Source organism: Triturus cristatus, chromosome 7 (assembly GCF_964204655.1).
Source record: "Triturus cristatus chromosome 7, aTriCri1.1, whole genome shotgun sequence".
Lineage (NCBI taxonomy): Eukaryota > Metazoa > Chordata > Amphibia > Caudata > Salamandridae > Triturus > Triturus cristatus.
The window spans coordinates 1836903809-1836924536 of NC_140590.1; the positions used below are offsets into that span (position 1 = coordinate 1836903809).

The 20728-nt window shown below is 46.0% G+C and overlaps 1 protein-coding gene across 1 annotated transcript; it reads left to right on the forward strand.

Annotated features, from left to right (window-relative positions):
* Positions 1-843: 843 nt before the first annotated feature.
* Positions 844-2471, forward strand: LOC146813361 (uncharacterized). Its single transcript, XM_085615388.1, has one exon. It carries the CDS (start codon positions 844-846, stop codon positions 2101-2103), a length of 1260 nt encoding a protein of 419 aa, XP_085471514.1. The 3' UTR covers positions 2104-2471.
* Positions 2472-20728: the final 18257 nt, after the last annotated feature.

Consider the following 20728-nt stretch of genomic DNA (forward strand, 5'->3'; position numbering starts at 1 on the left):
CAGTTGAAAAAGTTGTCTGATGGGTCATTGAAGGGGTGGAGGGATCACTTGTCTGATGCATTGCAAATTTTGAACAACCGACCCCTTGCTAATGCAGAAACTCCTTTGATGCGCATGTTGACCCCAGCTTTGCAAATCAAGCCCCATGTGGCCACAAATACGATTCTGTACTGGGAGACAGCTCCCGGAGCCCTAGCTCCATATCGTGCCACACCAGAAGCTGCTGGTCTTGATTTACATGCCCTGAAATTCTATCGACTGCAACCACGAGACATTACCTTGCTTGAGACAGGAATTGGAGTTCAAATTCCCCCAGAGCATTTCGGACTGATCGCTCCTCGATCTGGGCTTGCCCTTAAAGGCATCCAGGTTTTGGGAGGGGTGGTCGATGCCGATTACCAGGGGGAGATCAAAGTTATTCTGCTGAACAGTGGAGACAATGATCTGATTGTGCAACCCGGTGACCGAGTTGCCCAAATGGTCATCATGCCGGTTTATGGAGGAAATGTCATGAAGGGGACGGCCCCAGCCCTTCTAACTGTGCGAGGAAAGGGCGGGTTCGGATCTACTGACAAGAACCCAGGGGCGAAAGTATGGGTTGAGTCCCCAAACAAACCTCCTGAACCTGCAGAATTAATCGCTAAAGGAAAGGATAATATCCTTGTCATCATGAGACCCGGACAGGAAAAGTGGGAAAATGTACCTGCTGAAAAATGTTATTTACGAGAGTGATTATACCAGTTTGTTTTCTGTTTCTAGATCACAGTATGGCTTGCCGCTGCGATGCTTGCGCTGTGTGGTCTGTGTTTGGGCGTGTCCGGAGGGGTCCGGGAGGGCCCGGGGATGCCGAAGGCGATCAACCGCCCGAGTCGGATGACAGCATTGTTGCAGCAACCAGATAATATCTGGACCTACTTGGCCGAAAATGTGCTGAACACTTCCCACTTCTGTATGAGAAATCTTCAGAGTACAACTAATATGATATCCACGTGTCTCGTTGCCGTACCTACCCCTGCACGTGTGCTTCTGCATATCTTCAACCAAACTAACTTTGATGGGGTAGTAGAGGAAACTGATGTTCAAACACATCTGAGTCTTTATGAGTACTGTCGTTTTTGCCCGGAGGTTACAGATAATCTCTGGAGGAACATGACCAGTATTGTTACCTACAACATCACTACTGGAGACGTTTGCTATCAACTAACTTGTGACCCTGCCAAAATTGGCAAGTGTGCCCAATTGAAACTAGAGAAAAGCACACAATTGACCACTGATCAACAAACATTATGTCAGTCACGACATGATAGCTTTTGCAGTAATGTTACCAATCATATGGTCTGTAATCATACAGTATTAGCCGCTAGCCATGTTAACCATGTGAAATTATCTAAGGGATGGCTTTTTTCGTGTGGCAATATTTCATACACTTACATACCAGCTAATATAACTGGAGGACCTTGTGCCTTATCACGATTAAGTCTTATGCTTTTTCCTATGCAGACTATCACACATATTCGCTCCCCGAGAGCTGCTGTTCAATTACCTGAGGATTGTGATTCTAACATTGACTTGCTTTCCAGGGCAGAGTATACTAGTTTGGCTATTTCCATTGTAGGAGTGCCAGGACTGTCCGTTTATAATGCAAGAACTATTGCTAAACTTGCCTGTTTAATTGCGAAGAATCTCAATCATACTTCTGCCGCTTTAGCTGATTTGCTATTAGATGTTCAAGGAACAAGGAAAGCTGTTTTGCAGAATAGGGCAGCTGTGGATTATTTGTTGTTGAAACACAACCACGGTTGCGAGGACTTTGATGGGCTCTGTTGTTTCAATTTATCTGATCATTCTACATCTATCCATGCACATATTAATGCTTTAAAAGATTTAGTGAAAGGGGTTACCCAAAATGTTGATCAAGGATGGTGGGATTGGTTGTTTGGGTGGCTACCTAATTTTGGACAGCTTCGTTATGTCCTGGGTGTTATCGTAGTGATTATTGGTGTTTCTATTTCATTATGCTGTTGTATTCAATGTATTCCTAATCTTCTCTCCCTTCTTCGTCCCAGATCCATAGTATTTAGACCAATGGGATATGATGGGTGAATCGAGGGTCAAGGGGTGGAATGTATTGCATTTGCCATTTTACACGTTACACGTGCTAAACTGCATATTGACCTCGATTCCATGTGATGCTCTGGTCTTCCATTTTGTTGTACTGCATTTCCATTTTGTGCTGCTCTGACCTGTAGTTACACTTCAGCAGTAACAAACATGTTTTTCACGTAAACCAGTACGAGCTGGTGCAAGACATACCTCGTGAGGTTATTTTGTGCCTTGAGCCTGTTTTTGTGCATTCTATGCTTATCTCTAGGACATAGGGAGGATGCGCTGTGCAAGGCTCTCCAAGGTCGGAGATAGGGAAAGGAATGTCTTTTGCCTCGGCGCACCCAAGCAGAATCTGGCCAGGTCTGTATGGGTGGGTCTGACGCAGAGATGCGGCCAGCACCTATGATGGATGGATGGGCGAGAACGCCTGCTAGAGGGTTCTCGAACGTGTTGATTTAACTATAAAAAGCGGTGTCCGTGAGGTGGAGCTCAGGAACTCAGTCTTGGAGTGGACGCACTCGCGGGACGACTTTGGTGCACGGAGAGATTACTTCCTGTGCCCCAGTCTCTACAGGGTTCCCGACTTGGTGTTTTCGGTGCTTGGCCAGGGATGTTGAAGACTCCGGTGCAGATGCATCTGGTGAGGTGTTTTGTACATTAACTGTTTATATATCTATATTCCAGATATCATATTCGTGTATATATATGGTGTGGTGTATTCATTATTTCACTTGGTGCCTAAGAACTTACTAGCTTCAGTGACTTATTGCCCTTGTCTACGATACTAATAAAGCTCATTTTACCTCCAGAGGAGTGTTGGAGTTTCTGTGTAAGTAAGTGGTGTGCGTAAGTTTAGATTACGCAAGTGGGCAAGGCAATACAATGTCTTATAAGTAATGTAAAATTAATGAAATAATACATATAATTAACTGGAAAATACTTTAAAAAACTTAAATAACTTTAACATTAATAAATAATTAATGTAAGTTAAAAAAATAAAATTAATACATATATTAACGTCATATTAATAAAAAATATTCAATATTTTTTGTGTAGGATAGCGGGCGGGTAAAATTTACTATTACCACTCCAGTAAGTGCAATATTAGGGAAAGTGTTGGATAGCGGGAGGGTAAAAATTACTATTCCCACTCCAGAGAGTGCAACAGTAGGGAAAGCGTTGGATAGCGGGAGGGTATAAATTACTATTCCCACTCCAGAGAGTGCAATAAGAGGGAAAGCATTGGATAGCGTAGGGGTAAAAATTACTATTCCCACTCCAGAGAGTGCAACAGTAGGGAAAGCGTTGGATAGCGGGAGGGTAAAATTTACTATTCCCACTCCAGTGAGTCAAACAGTAGGGAAAGCGTTGGATAGTGTAGGGGTAAAATGTACTATTCCCACTCCAAAGAGTGCAACAGTAGGGAACGCGTTGGATAGCGTAGGGGTAAAGATTACTATTCCCACTCCAGAGAGTGCAACAGTAGGGAAAGCGTTGGATAGCGGGAGGGTAAAATGTACTATTCCCACTCCAGTGAGTGCAACTGTAGGGAAAGCGTTGGATAGCATAGGGGTAAAAATTACTATTCCCACTCCATAGAGCGCAACAGTAGGGAAAGCGTTGGATAGCGCAGGGGTAAAAATTATTATTTCCACTCCAGAGAGTGCAATAGTAGGGAAAGCGGTGGATAGCGTAGGGGTAAAAATTACTATTCCCACTCCAGTGAGTGCAATAGTAGGGAAAGCGTTGGATAGCGTAGGGGTAAAAATTACTATTCCCACTCCAAAGAGTGCAACAGTAGGGAAAGCGTTGGATAGCGTAGGGGTAAAAATTACTATTCCCACTCCAATGAGTGCAACAGTAGGGAAAGCGTTGGATAGCGTAGGGGTAAAAATTATTATTCCCACTCTAGTGAGTGCAACAGTAGGGAAAGAGGTGGATAGCGTAGGGGTAAAAATTACTATTCCCACTCCAGTGAGTGCAATAGTAGGGAAAATAATATTTTAATATTTTATTAAAAATAAATTAATTATTAATACCCAAATAAAAGTATTACATTTAATTACCAATTACACAATATTTAGGGGCCGATACCAATCGTGGAAAAAGGCTGTACAAATCATTGTATGGAGCATTTTTCCCGTACAACTCGTACCCGGTAAACTTTCCTTACAACCTAGGAAGTACGATTAGTACAGAAAGCCTCTTTCCATACAAATCATACAAAAGACCATACAGCTAAAATAAACCAACAATTCTGATCCGGAACAGCTTGCACGCGACGTCTGTATGTATTTAAGCAGCGGTTTCCAGCCCAGCAAGTACAATTCGTCCCTACGGCACTCCGTACGGTTCTTTTCTTACAGGAGCCAAAAACAGCTGTAAAAGCAGAGTCCCCAGGGGTACGAGTCGTACAGGCATACACCCCTGTGCGTTGTGTATGTACGGTGCGTACCCCAACATCGTGTATGTACTGTGCGTACCCCCAACATCGCGCACCCCAACATCGCGTACCCCAACATCGCGTACCCCAACATCGCGTATGTACGCACCATACATACGTGATGTTGGGGTATGCACCGTACATACACAACGCACGGGGGTGTATGCCTGTACGACTCGTACCCCTGTACGACTCGCACCCCAGGAACAACTTTTCCCGGGATACGAGTCGTACAAAGTTTGCTCCGTAGCGGGTAATGGCATTCCCCGTGTACGGGACGTTTTCTTTATAAATTGTAAATTGTAAAGCCGGTCCGGATCGTACTAGTACGGTCGGAATGCATTTTTACAATTTGTATGGAAAAGTGTCCGGGTCCATCTCGTACAACTTTTCCCGATCCGATTTGTACAAATCGGATCGGGAAAAGTTGTATTTTTCCCATACGAATCGTACTTCGCGTGTCGGACGAGACTTGTACGATTTGTATGGTAAAATTTACCGATACGAGTCGGATGGGAAAAAAAAATACAGGATCGGAATCGCCCCCTTAATAATCAATTATTTATAAATACAAATAAATTGTTTTTTTAAATTAATTACCTATTAATAATAAATTAACAACCAATTAATTTTCAATACAAAAAATTATTAAATACAATTAATACCAATTAATAATTAATTAATAATTATTTAATGATCAATATACAAAAATTATTTCTATAATTAATTATTTACAATCAAATTACTTCCCACCATATTCCTCTATAAACCCACAACGCGCTAGAAATAATAATTTAATACAATTAACATAATTATCAATTAAACAATTAATACAAATTAATTACCAATTAATACAAATTATTTAACAATTAATAATTAATCAACAACCAATTAATAATTACCTCATAATAATTACATGACTTCCCACCCTATTCCCCTATAAACCCTCAACCCGCTACAGCAGTAAAACGCCAAATTACATTAAAAATATTTAATAATTCCTAAAAAGTATTATTTTATGTACTATAATTAAATGACTTCCCACCCTAATCCCCTATAAACTAAGCCTGGGCAAAGCACTACGCTACGCTCGCGTAGTTGCGAAGTTTGCGCTACTTTGCACTACGCGAATTACACGTAGCACAGTGCAAACATGCGCAGCGTGGCATTGCGTAGTGCAGCGGTCATTTTTTGCTTGCTCGCGGTCCTCAACATCAAGTTGGCGACCGCGAGCAAGCAAAATGACATCCTGGTGAGACTTTTTCCTTGTTCGCGATCAGCAACATCAAGTTGCCGATCGCGAGCATGGAAAATGAACATCCCGGCGAGATTCTCAACGCGAGGAGGTCAGGTTTCTCATTGCGAGTGGGCGCGTATGCTCGCGACCGCTCGCGATGAGAAACTACCAGTCCGCGTTGAGAAATCTGCAGCTCGAGTAAAAATCTACTCGAGCAGCAGAAAACTACAGCTCGCACTGTGCAAGATGCCGTTTTCAATGACTGCACAGTGCCGGATGCTTGTCCACACTGTGCAATCATTGAAAACGACATCTTGCACAGTGCGAACAGGGTACTACGCAGTTCGCGAAGTGCTACGCGTAGCTTGCGTAGTGCGAAGTGCACTTTGCGTAGCTTCACGTAGTGCAACTTCGCAAACTACGCCCAGGGTTACTATAAACCCACAACCCGCTACGGAATTAAATTACACAAAAATTAAATAACATAAAATTCATTACCTTACAAATATTCAAAAATATATTCCAAAATTAATATTTACTTTTAACACATATACTAACACTTAAAACACTATAAAAAAATCGATATTTTTAACAACTATATTATGACTGTCGATATTACTTACTTTGATATTATTTAAATCGATATTTCTTACCTGATTTTCAATATTCTTCACCACTATATTTTGGCAATTGGATATTCTGTCCATTCTATATGAAAAACTCGATATTCTGTCCTGTCGATATTTTTAATTCAATATTATGTCTGTTTACCGCACTGCCCATGTAGTCCAGCTATTGCCCTTTCACTACCCATGGACTCCTCCGTTCACCCAGCCAGCACCATGTACTTATGCAATGGACCAGGCACTAACACATGCACTGCTACAATCCTCTGAGCACTTCCCATGCAGACCTCTAACCACCTACACACTACTGATTCACTCCTCCAATTACCCAGTTAGTACCCATGCACTCCCTAAATCCCATTGTCACTACCCATGCACTCTTCCAATCACCTATCCAGCATCATGTACCTATCCAATCACTCTGCCAAATCCCAAGCAGTTATAAAATCACCATGCTCTGTTCTTGCTGTACTCTACTCATCCAGTCCCTACCCATGTACTAATGCAATGACCCAGGCACTAACACATGCACTGGTACAATCCCTCGAGCACTACTGATGCTGTCCAGCCATCTCCTTGTCACTGCCCATGCTCTCTTCCAATCACCCAGCCAGCACCATGTACTTATCCAATCACTCTGCCAAAACCCAAGCGCTTAAAACTTTACCATGGACTCTCCTTGCAGTACTCTAATCATCCAGTCAGTACCCAGGTACTTATGCAATGGCCCAGGCACTAACATATGCACTGCTACAATACTCTGGGCACTACCAATGCAGGCCTCTAACCACCTGCACACTACTGATCCACTCCTGCAATTACCCAGGTAGTACCCATGCACTTCAGCAATCCCCCTGTCACTACCCATGCACTCCTCCTATCACCCATTCAGCATCATGTACTTATCCAATCACTCCACCAAAACCTAAGCACTTATAAATTCACCATGCACTCCCCTGGCAGTACTCTAATCATCCAGTCACTACCAATGTACTCATGCAATGATCCAGGCACTAACACATGCACTGCTACAATTACCTGAGCACTACCCATGCAGTCCAGCCATTTCCCTGTCACTGCTTATGCATTCCTCCAATCACCCAGTTACCACCATGTACTTATCCAATCACTGTGCCAAAATCCAGGCACTTATAAATTCACCATTCTCTCTCCTTGCAGTAGTCTAATCCTCCAGTCACTATCCACGTATTCATGCAATGACCCACGTACTAACTCATCTACTGCTACAATCCCCTGAGCACTACCCATGCAGTCCAGAAATCCCCCTGTCACTACTCATACACTCTTTCAATCACCCAGCCAGCACCATAAATTCACCATGCACTCTTCTTGCAGTACTCTAATAATCCAGTCAGGAACCATGTACCCATGCAATGGCCCGGACACTAACACATGCACTGCTACAATCCCCTTAGCACTTCCTGTGCAGACCTCTTACCACCTACACACTACTGATTCACTCCTCCAATTACCCAGTTAGTACCCATGCACTCCATAAATCCCATTGTCACTACATATGCACTCCTCCAATCACCTATCCAGCATCATGTACCTATACAATCACACCGCCAAAACCCAAGCAGTCATAAAATCACCATGCACTGTCCTTGCTGCACTGTAATCATCCATTCATGCAATGACCCAGGCACTAACACATGCAATGCTACAATCCCCTGAGCACTACTGACGCAGTCCAGCAGTCTCCTTGTCCCTACCCATGCACTCCTCCAATCAGCTAGCCAGCCAGCACCATGTACTTATCCAACCACTCCGCCAAAACCCAAGCACTTATAAATTTACCATGGACTCTCCTTGCAGTACTCTAAACATCCAGTCACTAACAATGTACTCATGCAATGACCCAGGCACTAACACATGCTCTGCTAAAATCCCCAGAGCACTAATCATGGAGTCTAGGCATCTCCTTGTCACTAATCATGCACTCCTCCAATCAGCCAGCCAGCACCATGTACTTATCCAATCACTCTGCCAAAACCCATCCAGTCGGTATCCATGTACTTATGCAATGGCCCAGGCACTAACACATGAACTGCTACAATCCCCTGAGCACTATCAATGCAGACCTCTACCCACCTACTCATTACTGATTCACTCCTGCAATTACCCATGTATTACCCATGCACTTCAGCAATCCCTCTGTCACTACCCTTGCACTCCTCCAATCACCCATCTAGCAGCATCATGTATTTATCCAATCATGCCACCAAAACCTAAGCACTTCTGAATTCACCATGCACTCTCCTGGCAGTACTCTAATCATCCAGTCACTACCAATGTACTCATGCAATGGCCCAGGCACTAACACATGCACTGCTACAATTACCTGAGTACTACCCATGCAGTCCAGCCATCTCCCTCTCACTGCTTATGCACTCCCCCAATCACCCAGTCACCACCATGTACTTATCCAATCACTGTGCCAAAATCCAGGCACTTATAAATTCACCATGCTCTCTCCTTGCAGTACTCTAATCATCCAGTCACTATCCGTGCACTCAAGCAAAGACCCAGGTACTAACTCATATACTGCTGCAATCCCCTGAGCACTATCCATGCAGTCCAGCCATAGCCCTCTCACCGCTCATGCACTCTTCCTATCACCCAGCCAGCAACATGTATTTATCCAAATACTCTGCCAAAAGCCAAGCACTTAAAATTCACCATGCACTCTCCTTGCAGTACTCTCTTCATCCAGTCAGTATCCATGTTCTTATGCAATGACCCAGGCACTAACACATGCACTGCTACGATCCCCTGTGTACTACCCATGCAGACCTCCAACCTCCTACACAGTACTGATTCACTCCTGCAACTACCCAGGTAGTACCCATGCACTCCAGCAATCTCCCTGTCACAACCCATGCACTCCTCCAATCACCCATCCAGCATCATGTACTTATCCAATCACTCCACCAAAACCCAAGCACTTATAAAATTACCATACACTCTCATTGTAGCACTCTAATCATCCAGTCACTAACAATGTACTCATGCAATGACCCAGGCACTAACACATGCACTGCTACAATTACCGGAGCCCTACTCATGCAGACCAGCTATCTCCTTGTCACTACCCATGAACTCCTCTAATCACTGAGACAGCACCATGTACTTATCCAATCACACCGCCAAAACCCAAGCACGTATAAATTCACCATGCACTCTCCTTGCAGTACTCTAATCATCCAGTCAGAATCCATGGACTTATGCAATGGCCGAGGCACTGACACATGCACTGCTACAATCCCCTGAGCACTACCAATGCAGACCTCTAACCACCTACACACTACTGATTCACTCCTGCAATTATCCAGGTAGTACCCATGCACTCCAGCAATCTCCCTGTCACTACCCATGCACTGCTCCAATCACCCATCCAGCATCATGTACTTATCCAATCACTCCACCAAAACCCAAGCACTTATAAAATCACCATGCACTCTCCTTGTAGCATTCTAATCATCCAGTCACTAACAATGTACTCATGCAATGACCCAGGCACTAACACAAGCTCTGCTAAAATCACCAGAGCACTAATCATGGAGTCTAGGCATCTCCTTGTCACTACTTATGCACTCCTCCAATCACCCACCCGGCACCATGTACTCATCCAATCACTCTGCCAAACCCATGCACTTATAAATTCACCATGCACTCTCCTTGCAGTACTCTATTCATCCCATCAGTACCCATGTACTCCTGCAATGACCCAGGCACTAACACATGCACTGATTCAATCCCCTGAGCACTATCCATGCAGTTCCGCCATCGCCCTGTCACTACCCATGCATTCCTCCAATCACCTAGTCAGCATCATGTACTTATCGAATCACTCCACCAAAACCCAAGCAGTTATAAAATCACCATGCACTGTCCTTGCAGCTTCCTAATTATCCAGTCACTATCTATGTACTCATGCAATGACCCAGGCACTAACACATGCACTACTACAATCCCCTGAGTACTACTGATGCAGTCCAGCCATCTCCTTGTCACTACCCATGCACTCTTCCAATCACCCAGCCAGCACCATGTACTTATCCAATCACTCCGCCAAAACCCAAACACTTATAAATTCATCATGCACTATCCTTGCAGTATACGAATCATCCAGTCAGTACCCATGTACTCATGCAATGGCTCAGGCACTAACATATGCACAGCAACAATCCCCGGAGCACTTCCCATGCAGACCTCTAACCCCCTACATACTATTGATTCACTCCTCCAATTACCCAGGTAGTACCCATGCACTCCAGAAATCCCTCTGTCACTACCCATGCACTCCTCCAATCACCTTGCCAGCACCATGTACTTATCCAATCACACCACCAAACCACAAGCAGTTATAAAATTCCCATGCACTGTCCTTGCAGCTCTCTAATCACCCAGTCACTACCCATGTACTCATGCAATGACCCAGGCCCTAACACATGCACTGCTACAATACCCTGAGCACTACTGATGCAGTTCAGCCATCTGCTTGTCTCTACCCATGCACTCCTCTAATCATCCAGCCAGCACCATCTACTTATACAATCACTCCGCTGAAACCCAAGCACTTATCCATTCACAATGAATAAACTCTCCTTGCAGTACTCCAATCATCCAGTCAGTACCCATGTACTGTACTTATGCAATGGCCCAGGCCCTAACACATGCACTGCTACAACCCCCTGAGCACTACCCATACGGACCTCTAACCACCTACACACTGCTAATTCACTCTGCCAATTACCCATGTAGTAACCATGCACTCAAGCAATCCTTCTGTCACTACCCATGCACTCCTTCAAATACATCCATCCAGCATCATGTACTTATCCAATCACGCCACCAAAACCTAAGCACTTCTGAATTCACCATGCACTCTCCTGGCAGTACTCTAATCATCCAGTCACTACCAATATACTCATGCAATGACCCAGGCACTAACACATGCACTGCTACAATTACCTGAGTACTACCCATGCAGTCCAGCCATCTCCCTCTCACTGCTTATGCACTCCTCCAATCACCCAGTCACCACCATGTACTTATCCAATCACTGTGCCAAAATCCAGGCACTTATACATTCACCATGCTCTCTCCTTGCAGTACTCTAATCATCCAGTCACTATCCATGTACTCATGCAAAGACCCAGGTACTAACTCATCTACTGCTACAATCCCGTGAGTACTACCCATGCAGTCCAGCCATCGCCCTGTCACCGCTCATGCACTCTTCCAATCAGCCAGCCAGCACCATGTATTTCTCCAATCACTCTGCCAAAAGCCAAGCACTTATAAATTCACCATGCACTCTCCTTGCAGTACTCTCTTCATCCAGTCAGTACCAATGTACTTATGCAATGACCCAGGCACTAACACATGCACTGCTACGATCCCCTGTGTACTACCCATGCAGACCTCCAACCTCCTACATAGTACTGATTCACTCCTGCAATTATCCAGGTAGTACCCATGCACTCCAGCAATCCCCCTGTCACTACCCATGCACTCCTCCAATCACCCATCCAGCTTCATGTACTTATCCAATCACTCCACCAAAAACCAAGCACTTAAAAATTCCCCATGCACTCTCCTTGTAGCACTCTAATCATCCAGTCACTAAAAATGTACTCATGCAATTACCCAGGCACTAACACATGCACTGCTACAATCCCCGGACCACTAATCATGGAGTCTAGGCATCTTCTTGTCACTACTCATGCACTCCTCCAATCACCCAGCCAGCACCATGTACATATCCAATCACTCTGCCAAAACCCATGCACTTATAAATTCACCATGCACTCTCTTTGCAGTACTCTAATCATCCATCAGTACCCATGTACTCCTGCAATGACCCAGGCACTAACACATGCACTGCTTCAATCCCCTGAGCACTACCCATGCAGTCCCGCCATCGCCCTGTCACTCCCCATGCACTCCTCCAATCACCTAGTCAGCATCATGTACTTATCCAATCACTCCACCAAAACCCAAGCAGTTATAAAATCACCATGCACTGTCCTTGCAGCTTTCTAATCATACAGTCACTACCAATGTACTCATGCAATGACCCAGGCACTAACACATGCACTGCTACAATCCCCTGAGTACTACTGATGCAGTCCAGCCATCTCCTTGTCACTACCCATGCACTCTTCCAATCACCCAGCCAGCACCATGTACTCATCCAATCACTCTGCCAAAACCCTAACACTTATAAATTCATCATGCACTCTCCTTGCAGTATACGAATCATCCAGTCAGTACCCATGTACTCATGCAATGGCTCAGGCACTAACCTATGCACAGCAACAAACCCCGGAGCACTTCCCATGCAGACCTCTAACACCTACATAATATTGATTCACTCCTCCAATTACCCAGGTAGTACCCATTCACTCCAGAAATCCCTCTGTCACTATCCATGCACTCCTCCAATCACCTTGTCAGCACCATGTACTTATACAATCACTCCACCGAAACCCAAGCACTTATACATTCACAATGAATGAACTCTCCTTGCAGTACTCTAATCATCCAGTAGGTACCCATGTACTTATCCAGTCACTCTGCCAAAACTAAAGCACGTATAAATTCAACATGCACTCTCCTTTCAGTACTCTAATCATCCAGTCAGGACCCATGTTCCTATGCAATGTCCCAGACACTAACACATGCACTGCTGCAATCCCCTGAACACTTCTCATGCAGACCTCTTACCACCTACACACTACTGAGTCACTCCTCTAATTACCCAGTTAGTACCCATGCACTCCAGAAATCCCATTGTCAATACCCATGCACTCCTCAAATCACCTATCCGGCATCATGTGCCTATCCAATCACTCCGCCAAAACCCAAGCAGTTATATAATCACCATGCACTGTCCTTGCTGTACTCTAATCATGCAGTCACTACCCATGTACTCATATAATGACCCAGGCACTAACACATGCACTGCTACACTCCCCTGAGCACTACTGATGCAGTCCAGCCATCTCCTTCTCACTACCCAAGCACTCCTCCAGTCACCCAGCCATCACCATGTACTTATCCAATCACTCTGCCAAAACCCAAGCGCTTATACATTTACCATGCACTCTTATTGCAATACTCTAATCATCCAGTCAGTACTCATGTACTTATGCAATGGCCCAGACACTAACACATGCACTGCTACAATCCCCTGAGCACTACCAATACTGACCTCTAACCACCTACACACTACTGATTCACTCCTGAAATTACCCAGGTAGTACCCATGCACTTCAGTAATCCCTCTGTCACTACCCATGCACTCCTCCAATCACCCATCCAGCATCATGTACTTATCCACAACAACAACAACTACTTATCCAATCACTCCACCAAAACCCAAGCACTTATAAATTCACCCTGCACTCTCCTGGCAGTACTCTAATCATCCAGTCACTACCAATGTACTCATGCAATGACCCAGGCACTAACACATGCACTGCTACAATTACCTGAGAACTACCCATGCAGTCCAGCAAACTCCCTGTCTCTGCTTATGCACTCCTCCAATCACCCAGTCACCAACATGTACCTATCCAATCAGACCGCCAAAACCCAAGCAGTCATAAAATCACCATGCACTGTCCTTGCTGTATTCTAATCATCCAGTCATGCAATCACCCAGGCACTAACACATGCACTGCTACAATCCTCTGAGCACTACTGATGCAGTCCAGCAATCTCCGTGTCACTAACCATGCACGCCTCCAATCACCCAGCCAGCACCATTTACTTATCCAATTGCTCTGCCAAAAGCAAAGCACTTATAAATTCACCATGTTCTTTCCTTGCAGTACTCTGATCATCCAGTCAGTACCCATGTGCTGATGCAATAACTCAGGCACTAACACATGCACTGCTACAATCCCCGGTGCACTACCCATGCAGACCTCTAACCACCTACACAGTACTGATTCACTCCTCCAATTACCCATGTAGTACACATGCACTCCAGTAATCCCTCTGTCACTGCCCATGCACTCCTCCAATCACCCATCCAGCATCATGTACTTATCCAATCACTCCACCAAAACCCAAGCACTTATAAATTCACCCTGCACTCTCCTGGCAGTAATCTAATCATCCAGTCACTACCAATGTACTCATGCAAAGACCCAGGCAATAACATATGCACTGCTACAATCCCCTGAACACTACCCATGCAGTCCAGCCATCACCCTGCCACTACCCATGCACTCTTCCAATCATCCAGTCAGCACCATGTACCTATCCATTCACCCTGCCAAAAGCCAAGCACCCATAAATTCACCATGCACTCTCCTTGCAGTACTCTAATCATCCAGTCACTTCCCATGTACTCATGGAAAGACCCAGGCACTAAAACATGCAGTGGTACAATTACCTGTGCACTGCCCATGCAGTCTTCCAATCACCAAGCCAGCACCATGTACTTACCCAATCACTTCGCCAAAACCCAAGCACTTATACATTCACCATGTACTCTCCTTGCAATACTCTCTTCATCTAATCAGTACCCATGTACTTATACAATGACCAAGGCCCTAACATGTGCACTGCTACAATGACCTGTGCACTACCCATGCAGACCTCTAATCACCTACACAGTACTGATTAACTCCTGCAATTACCCAGGTAGTACCCATGCACTCCTCCAATCACCCATCCAGCATCATGTACTTATTCAAACACTCCGCCAAAGCCCAAGCACTTATAAATTCACCATGCTCTCTCCTTGCAGTACTCTAATCATCCAGCCACTACCCATGTACTCATGCAATGAACCAAGCACTAACACATGCACTGCTACAATCCCGTGAGCACTACCCATGCAGTCCAGCCATATCCCTGTCAATGCCGATGCACTCCTCCAATCACCGAGTCAGCACTATGTACTTATCTAATCACTCTGCCAACATCCAAGCACTTATAAATTCACCATGCTCTCTCCTTGCAGTACTCTCATCATCCAGTCAGTACCCACATACTTATCCAATCCCTCTGCCAAAGCCCGACCACTTATAAATTCACCATACACTCTCTTTGCAGCACTCTAATCATCCTGTCCCTACCCATACACTCATGCAATGACCCAGGCACTAACTCATTCACTTCAATAATCCCCTGAGCACTACCCATGCAGTCCAGCTATCTCCTGTCACTACCCATGCACCCCACCAATCACCCATCCAGCTTCATGTACTTATCCAATCACTCCACCAAAACCCAAGCAGTTATAAAATCACCATGAACAGTCCTTGCAGCTTTCTAATTATTCAGTCACTATGTACCTATGTTCTCATGCAGTGACCCAGGCACTAACACATGCACTGCTACAATCCCCTGAGCACTACTGATGCAGTCCAGCCATCTCTTTGTCACTACCCATGCACTCCTCCAATCACCCAGCCAGCACCATGTACTTATCCAATCACTCCGCCAAAACCCAAGCACTTATGAATTCACCATGCACTCTCTTTGCAGTACTCTAATCATCTAGTCAGTAACCATGTACTTATTCAATGGCCCAGGCACTAACACATGCACTGCTACACCTACTGTTGGACTTGGCCCTTTTTGCAGGGTCATCCCTGAAATTTTTACCTTCCTCCTGTATTTTTTCTGACCTGTTGTTGGCTGTTCTATGACTCTGGGCACTTTACCACTGCTGATGTGTGTGGCATGTCCTAATAGTGAATTACAGCCATTTTTGTTTTTCACTATTGCAAGGCTACCTGTTCCCATAGGCCAGAATGGGCTGTTAGAATTGTTACATCCTAAGATCCTAACAGACCCAGGGAACATGGTAGAAATTTGAGTTTAGTATGCCTGAACTCAGAATAATAAAATACATCTTTTAGTAAAGTTTATTTTAATATTCTGTGTTTGCAAATACCACTTTTAGAAAGTTAGTATTTTCTTGCCTAACCATTCAGCCCGCCTCTGCTATGATGTGTATCTGCCTGTCTGGTTTGTGTGAGTGACAGGGTTGGGGAAACCCAGAGGGGAAGGGCTAGGTAGCCTGGTGGTGAATAGAGAGATTGACATCCAGATGGGTGGGAGCAGTGCACATGGACTCTGAATAGGGCTGTGCTCTGCCTGAGGGTTTAGAACCTAGTTTGGGAAGCCAGGTTCAGGTGTTGTCTGACCTGGAGGGAGGGACATCTGCAATCAGTGTCCCTACCAGTCTGTCTTCTTGGTGTACCACTCCAGGTGGGAGGGTACAGCCATCTGGAAGGGGGTGCAGAGGGAGGGAGTCCTCGCCTCTGACCCCGGCTCAACTGAAGGGTTTAGACCCTAGGTTGGAGGGCCAGGTTCCGGTTGTCCCCCCTGACCTGGACGCCCAGTTGCAGGATAGATCCCCTGAACTGGTGGGTGAATTGCGCAGGACACCTGCCACAGGTGCCCTGGCAATTCTGGAAGGGGGTACCACTCCAAGTGGGAGGGTACAGAGCCCCAAGGAGGAGGACCGGGTGTGGGTGAGGCCACCCCAGTCTTCAGTCCAGCTGCCAGGTACAGGCCTGGGGCTGGTGGATCAGTGCCAGGATGTCATACCTGACCTGACAGGAGGGAGAGTGGACAAAGGTTGCCAAGCACCTGGGGCTACTGCCCCCCGCTCCCTGGCGCCACAGAGGTTTGAGAGCCCTGAGAGGCATACGGCCTGGGTCTCATCTCTGACTACTGTTAGTGGCCACTGTAGCATTTTGCTGTCTGTCTGTTGGGACACACCTGTGAGCCAGTTACGGTTAGGTGCTGCCCAGGTGGTGTCCACAGGTGAGGAGAAGGGTTCCCCATGGATTGGCTGGTGGGCCCTGAGAGTATGGACAGAGGGATTCCAATAGGTTCAGATTGGCGTAGAACTGGAGTCCGCCCCTGCAGTTGCGGGCCAGGTCCTTGTTCTATCGCCCGAAGCAGGGAAGCCCATCATGGTGGTGATTGGGCTACCCTGTGTTTTGGCTGGAAGGGGGTCGTGTTGGACTTGGCCCTTTTTGCAGGGTCATCCCTGAAATGTTTTCCTTCCTCCTGTATTTTTTCTGACCTGTTGTTGGCTGTTCTATGACTCTGGGCCATTTACCACTGCTGATCAGTGCTAAAGTGCATATGTTCTCCCTACTGTAAAATGTATATGTTGGTTGGATTCCATGATTGGCTTATTTGGTTTACTGTCAGACCCCAGTAAAGTGCAGCAGGAGTGCCCAGGGCTTGTAAATACAAATGCTGCTTGTGGGCTTGCAGCACTGGTTGTGCCACATACAGAAGCGGCATAGTAAAATGTGTCTAAGGTCTGCCATTGCAGAACCTGCTTGCAGTCTGGTACTGTCATGCTAACTGGGCAAGTACACCCACTTCCCAGTCCCTAAACCTTCCCTTAACTTCATATTAGTCACCCCTATGGTAGGCCCAAGGGCATGGTGCATTGTAAGCATAAGGTAGGACACGCCCTGATGTGTGTGGCATGTCCTAATGGTGAATTACAGCCATTTTTGTTTTTCACTATTGCAAGGCTACCTGTTCCCATAGGCCAGAATGGGCTGTTAGAATTGTTACATCCTATGATCCTAACAGACCCAGGGAACATGGTAGAAATTTGAGTTTAGTATGCCTGAACTCAGAATAATAAAATACATCTTTTAGTAAAGTTTATTTTAATATTCTGTGTTTGCAAATACCACTTTGAGAAAGTTGGTATTTGCTTGCCTAACCATTTCAGCCCGCCTCTGCTATGATGTGTATCTGCCTGTCTGGTTTGTGTGAGTGACAGGGCTGGGGAAACCCAGAGGGGCAGGGCTAGGTAGCCTGTTGGCGAATAGAGAGATTGACATCCAGATGGGTGGGAGGAGTGCACCTGGACTCTGAATAGGGCTGTGCTCTGCCACCACAATGCTGGCTCCACCTCCTGTGGAGCGGCTGCTGTCTCTGCCCTGCACCCTGAATAGAAAGTCAGAGTCATATCAACAAAGTGCTCAGGAACTGGTTTGGACTGGGCAAAGGCCTCTCTACCCCAGAGGAACAAAGGAATTAGGTGTATAAGTATTGGGACACTGCTCCCAAGAAATTAGATCCTGCTTGACAAGAAGAACCTCTGCCTGAGGAGAAGGAACTGGGAAAGCTGTAAGGAGGAGTACTGTCCCTGACCTGGGGCATTGGCCTGCAGTGGTTGCCTTGCTGCTGAAGGAGAGGAGAAAGACTACAAAGACTTTATTTAAACTTGTACTTAAAAAGATCTCCATGGGCTTGAAATAGAGCTTGCCTCCTGCTGAAGTCTTAGGAACAATAGACTTCACCCCCCAGCTCCCCAAAGTTCCTTCAAAGTGCATGCTGCTGTTGTTGGGCCTTCTGAGGGACTGCGTGTCGCAAGGAGCTGGAAGCGCGACTCAAAAAGGAGAAGCGTGCCGCCGTCGGAGCTGCTGTCGTCGCATCTCGTAAAGTGTGTCACCGCTGCAGCATCGCATCGAGTGGAAGCTTCTCGCATCATCCAAGAAGTGTCTCGCAACTCCGAAGAAACGTGTCGCCATCGCAGCCATCGTAGCTGCCGCATCAAGAGAAGAGTCTCGCATCGAGGAAGAAGCGTGTCGCCATCGCAGCCATCGTAGCTGTTGCATTGCACCGCATCAAGAAAAGCGCCTCGGATCCATGGAGAAGTGTGCCGCAGTCGGAGCTGCTGTCGTCGCATCGCGTAATGGGGTGTCGCCGCTGCAACATCGCATCGAGCGGAAGCGTCTCGCAAACGTCGGAGACGAGTGCCGCTGCCAAGGCCGCTGTCGTCGCATCGCGTAAAGGCTAACGCCGCTGCAGCTGACGCATCGAGTCGGGCCTTCTCACAACATCGGAGAAGCATAACGCATCTGGAAGATCTTCACGTCTTTATTTCTTTGCACCAAAAACTTAATCGCATCAACATCGTTGCAACACTTTCGTTGCCCTGCGTGTCGCATCTAAAAGGTACATTTACTTAAAGTGTTGCATTTAAGAACTTAAGAGAACTAAGCAAAATTCTACCATCTAAAGTAACAGTATTGTGTATTTTTGTCGTTTAATGGTCTTGTGGTAACTCTATATAAAGAATTCTTATTTTTAATATAAAACCTGTGTGGTGTCCATTTGTAGTGTTGTCACTTGGTTACTGTATGTGTTCACAAATGCTTAACCTATAACGCTCTGAGATAAGCCTTGTCTGCTCGCGCCAAGCTACTTAGAGGGTGAGCAGGGGTTATTTTAGGAGTGTAACCCCTTACCCAGACTAGAGGAAAGGTTCCCTGCTTGTCACAAGTACCTACCTGTGCCAACCAGAGAACCCGGATTCTAACACCTACACACTACTTATTCGCTCCTACAATTACCCAGGTAGTACCCATGCACTCTGGAAATCCCTCTTTCACTACCCATTCACTCCTCCAATCACCCAGCCAGCACTATGTACTTATCCAATCACACCGCCAAACTCAAGCAGTTACAAAATTACCATGCACTGTCCTTGCAGCACTCTAATCATCCAGTCGCTACCCATGTACTCATGCAATGACCCAGGCACTAACACATGCACTGCTACAATTACCTGAGCACTACTCATGCAGACCAGCCATCTCCTTGTCACTACCCTTGCACTCCTCCAATCACCTAGCCAGCACCATGTACTTATCCAATCACTCCGCCAAAACCCAAGCACTTATAAATTCACCATGCACTCTCCTTGCATTACCCTAATCATCCCGTGAGTACCCATGTACTCATGCAATGACACAGGAACTAAAACATGCACTGCTACATTCCCCTCAGCACTACCCATGCAGTCCAGCCATCTCCCTGTCACTGTCCGTGCAACCCTCCAATCACCCAGTCAGCACTATGTACTTATCCAATCACTCTCCCAAAATCCAAGCACTTATAAATTCATCATGCTCTCTCCTTGCTGTACTCTCATCATCCAGTCAGTACCCATGTACTTCACCAATCACTCCGCCAATACCCAAGCACCTATAAATTCAGCATGCACTCTTTTTGCAGCACTCTAATCATCCTGTCACTACCCATGTACTCATGCAATACCCAGGCACTAACTCATGGCCTGCTACAATACCCTGAGCACTACCCATGCAGTCCAGCTATCTCCCTGTCACTACCCATGCACTCCTGCAATCACCCAGCCAGCACCATGTACTTATGCAATGGCTCAGGCACTAACACATGCTCTGCTACAATCCCCTTTGCACTTCCCATGCAGACCTCTAATCACCTACACAATATGATTCACTCCTGCAATTACCC